Below are 12536 nucleotides of genomic sequence, written 5' to 3'. Positions count from 1 at the left end.
ATGACTAGTTTATGCTATAACTTGCAACATAACATACTTCAAGTTCTATAAATGATTTTGAGGTCCTCAAACTATGGTGGAGACACATTTTAATTCATAATATCTTCATTAATCAGAATTCAATAGATATGTTATATATTGAAAGAAACTTTGCTTTTCTGACTTTTTGTTATTTTTATTTAACCAAACATTTAACACCAGCAGTGCAGTTATATAAGTAATCGATTAAACAAATGATCAAACAGCAGAAGAATCCCTTAGAGAACAATTACTTAATGGTAAGTTTAAAATAAAGAGAGCAAGGACAAATATAAAAAAATAACTGCTGTGGAATAGCTTTAATGAGGATTTAAGTCAAATAAGGATTTAGTGTGTAGTTTGCTCTACATATTAAAAAAAAGTTTAAAAACAGGGTGGTAAACAAATATACCAGTATGGAATTGTCTTTTTATACAGCTATATGAGACCACTTTCTTTTATTTTACCTAATTATAAACCTCTGGAATATAATCAAGAGGAAGATGGATGATCACAAGTCATCAAACCAAGCTGAACTGCTTGAATTTTTGCACCAAGAGTAAAGCAGCATAAAGTTATCCAAAAGCAGTGTGTAAGACTGGTGGAGGAGAACATGTCAAAATGCATGAAAACTGTAATTAAAAACCAGGGTTATTCCAGCAAATATTGATTTCTGAACTCTTAAAACTTTATGAACATTAACTTGTTTTTTTTGCATTATTTGAGCTTTGTGTCTTTTTTTGATATTTCAGCCATTTCTCATATTCTGTAAATAAATGCTGCTCGTAAATGTTGTCTGTAGTTTATAGAATAAAACAACAATGTTAATTTTACTGAAATATATACCTAAAAATAGCACAATAGAAAAAAAACTGATTCAGAAACCGAAGTGGTCTCTTAATTTTTTCCAGAGTTGTATGTGAGATGAGCCATTTTCATATTATATGTTGATTACACTGATTAAGGCAAGCAGAAGAAGTTTCAACTAAAAAAAATACTTTTAACTACTTTTCTTAGATCTTCAAACTTTAAAATGGGTCAGTTTGACCTGTAACATAACAGGAGGGTCAAATGCTAAACTTAATAATACATGTATATGTATATATATATATTTGTTATTTATTTTTTATTCCTTCATGTTTTGCGAAAGCGAAATAAACTAACCTAAATAAACTAAACTTGAGGCCTAGTTGTGGAGCATGCAACAGCAGAAAACAGCAGTAAGAGGCTTTGAGTAAAGCCCCAGGAGAGCATGCGGTGCCCTCACACAGCTAAGCCCTGCGTCAGAACATTTACTTACCTTTTAGAGTCTGAGTAATTCACCCTCCAACCTTTTCCTTTCTTTTTATTTCACCTTCTCTTCCTCCACACTCTTCAGGTAAGTCCACAAGTCCTCAGATTGTTCAGATTGAATTCAGCAGCCTGGAAAACAAAATCACCTGGTCCTCAGCTTCTGTCTGGACTGAATCTAAATCTGAGTATGTGTGTGTTAGTGTGTGTGTGTGTGTATGTGTGTGTCAGTGTGTATGTGAGGCCGTCAGCCTGGAAGTACCTGTCTCTGAGAGATGTTGGGTCAGGCAGCAGCAGCAGCCGGTCAGTGACACACTCCCTCATTCACACTCATGATCCTGCTTAGAGGAGGCCGGGCTTATGGTGCACATGCAGCAGGACATCGGGCAGGATGGAGGGAGCGAGGAGGAGGAGGAGAGAGGGGGTGATAAAGGTCTGCTGGTCAGTTCAGCCGACACGGCTTAACACACACACGACCCACAGCTCGCTCTCTCTCTCTCTCTCTCTCCCTCTCTCTCTGTGTGTGTGTGTGTGAGTGTATTGTGCATGGAAAAGGTCAATACTCTGTATAATAAAAGGAAGCAGGGAGTAGCCAAAACAACCTGAACAATTTGTTTAGGCAAATGGCAAAGGCCTGACGTAAAACATTACACAGAATTACAACAATAAAGCAAATAAACAAATATATAAATACATAACAAAAAAAAGTATTAAACAGAAAATACAGCTCTGGAAAAAATAATAAGAGAGCACTTAAAATTATGAGTTTATTTGATTTTACCAAATTGAAAACCTCTGGAATAAAATCAATAGGAAGATGGATGATCACAAGCCATCAAACCAAACTGAACTGCTTGGATTTTGGCACCAGGAGTAAAGCAGCATAAAGTTATCCAAAAGCAGTGTGTAAGACTGGTGGAGGAGAACATTATGCCAAGATGCATGAAAACTGTAATTAAAAACCAGGATTATTCCACCAAATATTATTGCAAATATTTTTGCAACTTTTTTGTTATTTCCCATTTTCTGCAAATAAATAAATGCTCCAAATGACAATATTTTTATTTGGAATTTGAGAGAAATGTTGTCTGTAGTTTCTAGAATAAAACCACAATGTTCATTTTACTCAAACATAAACCTATAAATAGCAAAATCAGAGAAACTGATTCAGAAACTGAAGTGGACTTTTTTCCAGAGCTGTATGTGAGATTATTATTTTATTTATTATTATTTTTTGATTAAATTAATTAAGGCAGGCAAAAATAATTTTAACTATCCTTTCATAGATCTTTACTTATAAATGTTCTAAAGATCTTAACTAACTAACCTTTTGATTTGGGGTTGTAGTCTAAATGAGTCTCCACACTTTCTTCAAACCTGAATAACCTTTGCATGTTTCTATCCATCCATTTGAGCTTGAGAAGATGTGAGAGAGGATGTGGAGCTGATCCAGAATCCTGTACCTAATAAATAAAAACAACAACATTTAACCAAACAAAACTGCTAATAATAATAATATTATTACTGAACATGAACATGTTCAGGATGAGAAGAAAATACTCCAACTCTCAACCAGCTGATCTTTATAAGTGTGAATATTCGGGGTGCGCCATATTGTATTGTACACAATAATATCACCAACATTTCTGAATATGGTGAACAATATTATGGTACCATATCACCCACCCCTAACTATCACATCAGGGTTCTACTTTTTTTACTGTTTTTATCAAAAGAAAAATTAACACTGTTCTCATTTCCCATTATTTATCTACGAGATTATATCTGTCCAGTATCATTTATTTTACTTTAATCCTGGATATATGGAGATATATGGAGTGCATTATTATTAGTATCTTGACATTCTGGATCATTGATTTCTGTTACAAATCTGATAAAATTATTGCATTTTTTTAATATTTCAGTTAGAGGTGTGTCTTATCATATCATAAGGTATGCAACAATAATAATATGTATTGTATTTTAATTTTGTTGGAGTAGTGTATTCTTATTATTTTTTTTTATTAAGTGTTTTGTCATATAAATTAAATAGAATTAAAATAATAATAAATTAAAAACAATAAAAAATAATGGGTTTCTTTGATTTTACCAAATTGAAAACCTCTGGAATATAATCAAGAGGAAGATGGATGATTACAAGCCATCAAACCAAGCTGATACATTTATCCAAAAGCAGTGTGTAAGACTGGTGGAGGAGAACATGCCAAGATGCATTAAAACTGTGATTAAAAACCAGGGTTATTCCACCAAATATTGATTTCTGAACTCTTAAAACTTTATGAATATGAACTTGTTTTCTTTGCATTATTTGAGGTCTAAAAGATCTGCATCTTTTTTGTTATTTTAGCACATAAATGCTCTAAATGACAATATTTTTATTTGGAATTTAGAAGTTTAGTACAATTTCCAGTAAGTCACGTTTAGAGAAGCACAAAAACATCACCAGACGAAAATTTTAAATATTTTATTTCAAAGTCATGCCACAAGTTGACATAAAATACAAAATAGAGAAAATAAATAATTCAAGAGTAAATATAAAATAACCACAGTGTAACCCAGGAGAGACTGGAAATAACACACAGAAAAAATAAAGCACACGTCTAAAGGTACGCAAGATACAGCTTTCCCAACCCATACAATCAGTAAACGTACAGTATTCTGTTTTTATGTCGTGGAACACAAGATTCTCAACGGATAGATTATAAAAGATTAAAGAAAGGTGTATAAAAAGATACCTGTTATAAAGTCTTCAGTATCTGCTACCATATAGAGAATATCATACCATGCAAGAGAGAGTATTCTGTGTGTCAGTTTCAAGTTCAACATCAGCAGAAAAATACAAGAGTATCACAAGCTCATTCTCTGGATGTCTGATCCATATCAAAAACAGAAAGAAAACTGATCGATTAAAAGAGACAGAGCGAGAAGTAGACGTTCACACTCTCTACAAGCGTTCGCTGACTCTTTAAGGCTGTGCTGCATCGTGATGCTGAGACGAGGAGGAGGAGGATCAGGTCGGGGTAGAGTACAGACAGCAGTGTGAACAGTGTGAACAGTACATGCAGCAGTGCAGGCCAGCCAGACAGAGATAGAGAGCAGATAGAGCGGTGTCATTCCCCACAAGCAGACAGAAAACACCTGGAAATACAGCGTTCTGGCATCTCAGAAACAGGCCTGTGAAACTGCGACCCGTGCTTAAAAAGATCCTCTTTAGATTTGCTCTTACAAACTGCTGAAAAAAGTCTCTATACACAATAAAACACACGCTGGTGCACACAAACAAAAACACACGCTAATAACTTGAGGTAACGATGCGACACTGTAAAAATAAAGGTGCTAAAAGGTTCTTTGGAGTGTTAACATATATAATAAATACTTTTTAACCCTCCTGTTATGTTTAATCATGTTTAATACTGCTTGATTTTTTTTTTGCACTGGGAGTGACATAAAGTTATACAAAAGCAGTGTGTAAGACTGGTGGAGGAGAACATTCCAAGATGAATCCGAACTGTAATAAAAAAACAGGATTATTCATCTAAATATAAACTTTATGAATATGAACTTGTTTTCTTTGCATTATTCGAGGTCTGAAAGCTCTGCCTCTTTTTTGTTATTTCAGCCATTTCTCATTTTCTGTAAATAAATGCTCTTAATAACAATATTTTTATTTGGAATTTGGGAGAAATGTTGTCTGTAGTTTATAGAATAAAACAACAATGTTCATTTTACTAAAAACATAAACCTATAAATAGCAAAATCAGAGAAACTGATTCAGAAACTGAAGAGATTTGTATCATTTTAATATAATATTTCGCCTCTTAATGATATTGTTTATCATTATGATATTTCAAAATAACTCAGAATAAATAAATAAAGCTTATTTATAAGTCAAACTGGTTAGGAAATGTAGTTGTGAAATTAACACATACTGTAAATAAGCCCAGCTAAGTTAGGGTTAAGGTTTCATTCAAATTAAATAAATATAAATATTCTTCCTGTATTTTTAACATTTTAAACAGGTCAATTTGACCACTAACATAACAGAAGGGTTAAAGATTTCAAATTCACAGAAAAATAAAATGTACATAATTCTCCTTTTAGACTAGATATAATTCATCAACCAAGATTTGTTAGGGTCAGACTTTTGCGCCTTTAATTTAGCATTGGAGCTACAAGGCTAAAATAGTGTGTTTTTGCTATCGTAACAACTGGAAGAGTACACCTTGCATGGCTAAAAAAATGCAAAAAGCATGTAATAATTCTCTTAATTAATCATGGGTGCGGTTAATTTTGGGTGTAACGTGCAATAAACATTTCCATGTGTCACTTGCCATTTCTTTTAAGAGTCAGGTGAGCTCTGACTTTGGCGGATTACTATTTAAACGGCGAAGCTAGCTGGCCGTGTCCAACACTACTCAGCAGAGGAGCAAACTGACCTCTTGTTCAGACTTGGTGACACCTGTGACAGTTCACGACAAAATAGCCATGAACGATGCTTTTGATGCTCTCAAACACATTAAGATTAACTCTTGATGAGTTCAGCACAGCTGTTAACTGAAAGCTTGAATTCCAGGTGACTCTACATCATAAAACTGACTGAGAAAATCCAGCAGAGATGTGCAAAACTGTCTTTATCTTAACAAGAGGTGCTACTTTTAAAGAAACTAAAATATAAATCATATCATGGTTTGTTAAACACTTTTTGTTCACTAAGTAATTTGGTAACACTTTACAATAAGGGTAAATTAATTAACAGTATTTAGGACAGAATATCTCAACCAATTATTAATTGACACTATTTAATTATTAATCATTACAATATTTTTATAATACTTTTGTCATAATTCGTTATTAATGACAACATTTTTAAGCATTAAAATGTAGTAATGCTTAATTGCTTCATTATTACTAAAATATACTAAAATAAAAATCATATCATGGTTTGTTACACACTTTTTGTTCACTAAAAAATTTGGTAACATTTTACAATAAGGGTAAATTAATTAACAGTACTTAGGACAGAATATCTCAACCAATTAATTATTGACACTATTTAATTATTAATCATTACAATATTTTTATAATACTTTTGTCATAATTTGTTATTAATGACAACATTTTTAAGAATTAAATGTAGTAATGTTTAATTATGTATTATTAATTATGTATGTGACCCTTATTGTAAAGTGTTACCAAAAATTCAATATGTTTTTCTTTATAGTTTAGATAACTTTAGTATTAATTCACAATGCACAACAATTTAATAATTCATCATGAAAAAGCACAGAAGTTCTGTCCAAACTTTTGACTGGTATTATATATCCTATTTTCTTGCTCAAATAAATGATTTATGAGATTAATTTGTGGGCATCAGGGAGCTCCTATCAAAATGCAGTAGATTCACAGAACTTTAGTGAGAGGTGGGATGTCTGTGCCTATTAGCAAGCTAGCTATTTTAGCTTCATAGCTCCAGCAAACACAACCATGTGTAGATCCCAATCATTTCTTGGCTCATTGACTACATCAGTGATTGATAAAAATGTGTGTAAATGTGTGTGTAGAACCTTGTTAAAGCTTAACCACATCTACAACAATGTTGTACACCATTTTTACACACAGTTTTTCTGCACATCCAAACTAAGAACCAGTTAGCAACCTTTATTTTTTTAAAGTGTGATGGGAAAAAAATTCACTACAGCATTATTAACATACATACATAAACTGCGTGTCGCTGCAGGCCAGTGCAAATATACAGTATCAGTTACTGCCACTTTCATATTCATACCTGGGCAAAGCTGTGAGCATACAAATGACCTGATTACTGATCCAACAGAACCACCAAAATTACATGCAACACAAGCTTTATACTTGCATATGGAAGCAGCAGCAGCAGCAACGTGTATATTCTCAAAACACAACATGACACACACTCGTATGATGCTAAAATCTTATCGTTTGGATCTGAATTAATATTTAACACTACAGAACAGTCTGCATCAGTTTTGGTGCTAGTTAGTAAGCTAGGTTTAGATTATGGACATGCACAGAGCTAAACCAAACCACTCCCAGTGTTTCTGCTGAAGGGTAATACGCAATCCCAAACGTGTGCATTAACCAGAATTCTTTAGGCATGTCTGGACGTTATCAAATAAGACAGAAGACAATTAACTGTTACAATTAAACTGTTTGCCAAAATAGACACATAATACATTATAAAAAAACAAACAAACAAAAAAAGGCTAAATCCAAAATGGCACATATACAACCTCCACCATGTTTAACATACAACCAACAAATCCAAACCAAATCCAGTTAGTGCAAAAAAAAAAAACCCAGAATAAATTGGATTAATAAATAAAAAAAAAAGGTTCCTCATAATATTCCCAGGGCCTGGCTGGTACGTGAATTCATCACTGATGCTGATATTTTAATAAGATATTTTAATAATATTCTAATAACTCTTATAAGCACAGAGATTTAAATAAAATAAGTAAAAATAAACAGGATCAGAGAGTTAGCAGCACTAAATGGAGCAGTAACACTTTACAATAAGGGTCACAAATAACTTATAAGTACTTATGACAGTAATAAACATTATTAAAATGGTTATTAACACTAGTTAAGACATTATTAATCATTATTAAACTAAATTTTTAATGCTTATTTTTTTATTATCATGAATTGAGACATGTCCTGAATACTGTTATTTAATGTACCCTCATTCTAAAGTGTTACCTTTGTAGCTTTAGTGATATGAATTTAGGATTTTAGACATTTTTAAACAAATTCAAACCAAGTCCAATTTTTCCAGTGCGGAAAAAAACAGAAAGAAAAATAAAACGATTTATAATCAATAAATCCAAGAAAAGGTTACACATAATTTTTTTAGGGCCTGGCTGATATGTGAATTCATCACTGATGCTGATATTTTAATACGATTTTTTAATAACATTTAATAATAACTCTAATAAGCACACAGATTTAAATAAAATAGTAAAGTAGAGAGTTAGCAGCACTAAATGGAGCAGTAGCACTTTACAATAAGGGTCACAAATAACTTATAAGTACTTATGAGAGTAATAAACATTATTACAATGGTTATTAACACTAGTTAAGACATTATTAATCATTATTAAACTAAATTTGTAATGCTTCTTTTTTTATTATCATAAATTGAGACATTAGTTAAAAAAATAACAATAAACTAGTGTCACATAAATGTCATAAATACTGTTATTTAATGAACCCTTATTCTAAAGTGTTACCTTTATAGCTTTACTGATATGATTTTATGATTTTAGACGTTTTTAAACAAGATTTAATATTTTAAATACTTTTTAAATATATTTTTCTGCTGGGGCGGAGCTTCATTTCTGGTTTCTGTTCATTAGCTCTTCTTTTTATTATAATTATCCATTCTCCTTGTGTATAGCGTGTTATACATGTTCTCATGCTCATGCTAATGCTAAATTTTAGGTTTACACGTTCTTGTTCATTTAAATATGACAGTGTTTTTTAAGTTTTGAGTTCACCAGGTTCACCAGTGCAGTGTGATGAGTATCGCTGTGATAAAAGGGATAAGAAACCTGTGAGTGCAGCTTCTTTAACATTGTGATAAGAACAAGAAATTTGGCCTGTTACTATGTGACTTATCGACCAACATATGGACATGTCAACATTTTTGTTGACCTTGATATTGTCTATTCTGTTTCAGTGTTTCAATATAATAAGCTGATATGCTTTATATATTTATAAAGGGAGCAACTGCATTATTACATTATACATTATCATTATATCAGTGGGATAATATGCTTTTAAAATGGGAAAAAATTTATTGTTTACAAAATTAAGTAAAGTAGTGTCTGCACATTGTCTTTGATATGGATAAATCTGTGGAAACTGAAGAATGTTAAGCTCTACAGTGACATTGCATTAATACATGCAGTTTAAAAGACTAGCCTTGGTAGCAGCATGTGATTGGATGAGGTGACATAACTGGCGTAGCTTAAAATGTCTTCTGTACAATTAATAAAAGAGCTAGTTTTCAACTGAGCTGAATAATCAGACTATACAGAATCTCCTAAAAGTGAGTACAACCCTCACATTTCTGCAGATTTTTTATTATAAATGTGAATGGACCTTGGATATAATTTAGAGTAGTCAGTGTACAGCTTGTATAGCAGCATATATCTACTGTCCTCTTAAAATAAACTCAACAAACAGCCATTAATGTCTAAAACTCACTTTTCTCACTTTATTACCTAATTTTCCAAATGCATAAATTTATACCACTATACAAGCTGTATTTGACTACTTAGGGCGTTTTCACAACTGTCGTTGGTTTCTATAATCCGGATCAGTTGATGAGTTTGTTTGATTGGAGCGTCTCTCCCTCTGTTTGGTTTGGTTTTACACAGGTATAAACCTAAACACACCAAAATGTGCACCAATAAACCACACAAGCACACTTTTCAGTCTTCTCCGATTGGTCAGCGTTGTCTGGCATGGGAGCAAGAAATTAAATATGGATATAAATATAAGATTCTGTGCTCCAGTGCGTATATCTGTGCAGTGTGAAGCTGCTTTTACACAGAACACAGTTCTGTTTTAATAGAGCTGAGAGCAGTGAACGCTGCACAGACTGTGCGTGTGTAAACAGCATGGAGCAGCAGAGACAGCTTTTGTTCATAGCTGTGGTTATTAGCCGTATCTGACTAATAGATTAAATTAAACTGCATCTTATCAGCAGTTTATCTCAAATAAAAGGAGTATATTTGATAGCAGGGTTGGATTGAGACCGGATCATGTTCTCACCACAAGCAAATCGCTCCAGAGTTCGTTTGGAACCGGATTGAGATCACTTATTCTAGCTGGTCTCGACTTATTTTTCTTTTATTACTGTTTTTACACCTGCTCAATCGAACCACACTCAGGGTACAAAACAAACTAGAGTTCGTTTTAACCATTTAAACCAAATAGTGCTGGTGTGAAAATGCCCTTAGACACCTTTTGCTCCTCCACCTTGTGCCTGAGGATGCCCCACAGGTGCTCAATTGGGTTTAGGTCTGGAGACACACTCATGTTTAACTTTCGTTTCTATAGTGTTGACGCATCAAAAGATATAATAAAAATATTTGCAGAAATGTGAGGGAATAGTTTAATAGTTTAATTGATTATTTATTACTAGTCACACTCATTTATCTCTTATAAAATGAGCAAGTTTGCAACTTTGATTTAGAAATTTGTTTTTCAGAGCAAATTATACAGATCTATTATATTATATATATCTATTATAAGACATTGAAACACTTCTGTGTTTGCTCAAGTTGTTCAAACTGGGTTGTATAAATAAATAAAGACGCAGAAGAAAAGGGGAAAAAAACACTTTCCTGAATGAAGTCACATTTTCTCTGGCTCTCTGGCTCCGCTATGCCCCATTATGCCCAGGGCTAATCTGTTTGGCATGAACATCTCTCCTGCTCTTGACATCCAACACTCGTAATCTGCTTGGCACTGCATACTTAACCCAGTAACCTAACCCTCCCCTCGCGTTCCCACATGAGCACATGAGCCCTCAGCCTTCAGGAGAGAAGGTCACTGTGCGTCCATTCAGGTAAATCATAACGTCCTTATGCATAATGCTCTGGACTCGTCCATCGCGCGCATATATATCGCTTCTGCATCGTCATCGGAGGGTCCAGACTGTAAACACGGCGACTCTAAATACTTAAGAATTTGTAATAACTCTTTTTTAGTGTGTATCTCATAATCTTGTAAGTTTGTTTTCTGTAAACAACAACATTAACAACAAAAAAAACACACTTAAGACAACATGGAACGTTTTAAAGTTCGACAATAAATGCCCTCTTTCAAGTAATGAGACACAAAAAAATTAAAAGTGACAGAAAAAGTGACTTAAGCCCTATTAGATTAGTTTAGGAATTCGTTTATCGTGGGGTCCTGGGGTAATTCCCTCCCCCTTTTTTGAGGGTCCTCTATGATTGTATTCCCATTCTGAACGACCATGTATGAGAAAATTACAGACTGAATTATCTACTGTTTTAGTCCTGTCCAGACGCACATCTCTGAGTTTCATCACCTCACGTTTAATAAAATAGCCATTTGTCCACTGTGGCGCACCGTAATTAATGTACACTTTGGGTGCGTGTTTCCATGGAGATCCATGTAAACACAACAGCGAGTGGAAATGGAGGAGCTACTGAACGTGATGTCACGTCACCAAGAAAGCCTCTAAAAAACTCACTGGTGCTCCTGTTTTTTCAATTACAGTCCAGATGTGTGAAATATTTTTTCACAGACCAAATAGGGCTTAAGTCAACTGTGATTTGGTACTAAACAAACAGTCTGCTATTTTGCAATATATAGCTGACATTCAAAAACATAGCGCAAAGAACCATATATTCATATATTCATAGCTAACAAAAACAGAATCATATTCTGAATCGTACTGAACTATAGCAAAATATAGTATAATACTGATATTATGGACTTGTTTTCTTCTTTTTTCTTTAAGCCCATCAGTCTCGAAGCAACTTAAAGAGAAACCGAGAGTTCATAACTGAATAATGAGGGTTTATAAACAGGCTTGTAGCGGTTCAGTGTGTGAAACAGCACACCAGCCATTGGAAAAGACACAAAAACTGGTGATCATATCCACCACCAAAGTGTCCAAAGTGTCTGTAAGTAGGTTGGTTGTTCAAGTGAAAAAAGAGAAAGAGAGAGAGAGAGAGAGAGAGAGAGAGAGATTTTGAGAAAGAGATCTCCAAACATACCGGTGCGGCGCCCCCAGTGGAGTGGAAGCACAGTTCTAATAGGATCCACATCATGGCACATGCTGTTTGTTTGTTGTTTGGCAGGAGCTGAAGAAACCCCAGCATTAAGAAACACACACACACACTCACACACACACATATGCAGTCACACATTCACTCATGAGCACACAAACACATCCTTTTACAGTCCCATGATTCTTTGTGTCAGAGTTAATTATACATGCAGAGTGTATTTACGTGTGTTCGTCCCCCCGAGGACCACTTTCTCCACTTTAAAGCACTGATGGCGGTGATGGAGTCTACTACACATGCCCCCTGTCTGCACATGCACGGCCATTTGAGGGTCCTTAAAAGAGGGTCAGAGGGCTTTGTTCAGCACAGGCATACACACACACACACACACACACACTTACA

At 34.0% G+C, this 12536-nt stretch overlaps 2 protein-coding genes across 4 annotated transcripts in view; both read right to left on the bottom strand.

Moving 5' to 3' along the window:
* The window catches only part of myo7ab (myosin VIIAb), an 81327-nt gene extending 79542 nt beyond the window's left edge, over positions 1–1785 (bottom strand). Inside the window, exons 1-2 of one of the 3 annotated variants that reach the window (XM_022675981.2) lie at positions 1571–1785; positions 1319–1440 (exon numbers count right to left, since the gene is read on the bottom strand). The gene's annotated coding sequence lies outside the window, so the exon portion shown is untranslated. Of the gene's footprint in view, positions 1–1318; positions 1539–1570 lie in introns of those variants that run through there. The other 2 variants (XM_049466559.1, XM_049466558.1) reach the window with 2 other exon arrangements.
* Positions 1786–2576: 791 nt separating this feature from the next.
* Positions 2577–12536, bottom strand: part of capn5b (calpain 5b) — a 90379-nt gene continuing 80419 nt past the window's right edge. Inside the window, exon 13 of the mRNA XM_049466560.1 lies at positions 2577–2771. Coding sequence (XP_049322517.1) covers positions 2631–2771 — 141 coding nt within the window. The 3' untranslated portion in view covers positions 2577–2630. The remainder of the gene's footprint in view (positions 2772–12536) is intronic.

The sequence above is a fragment of the Astyanax mexicanus genome, chromosome 17 (genome assembly GCF_023375975.1).
Source record: "Astyanax mexicanus isolate ESR-SI-001 chromosome 17, AstMex3_surface, whole genome shotgun sequence".
In the NCBI taxonomy this organism is placed as follows: domain Eukaryota; kingdom Metazoa; phylum Chordata; class Actinopteri; order Characiformes; family Acestrorhamphidae; genus Astyanax; species Astyanax mexicanus.
This window is presented reverse-complemented; position numbering and strand designations above follow the sequence as displayed.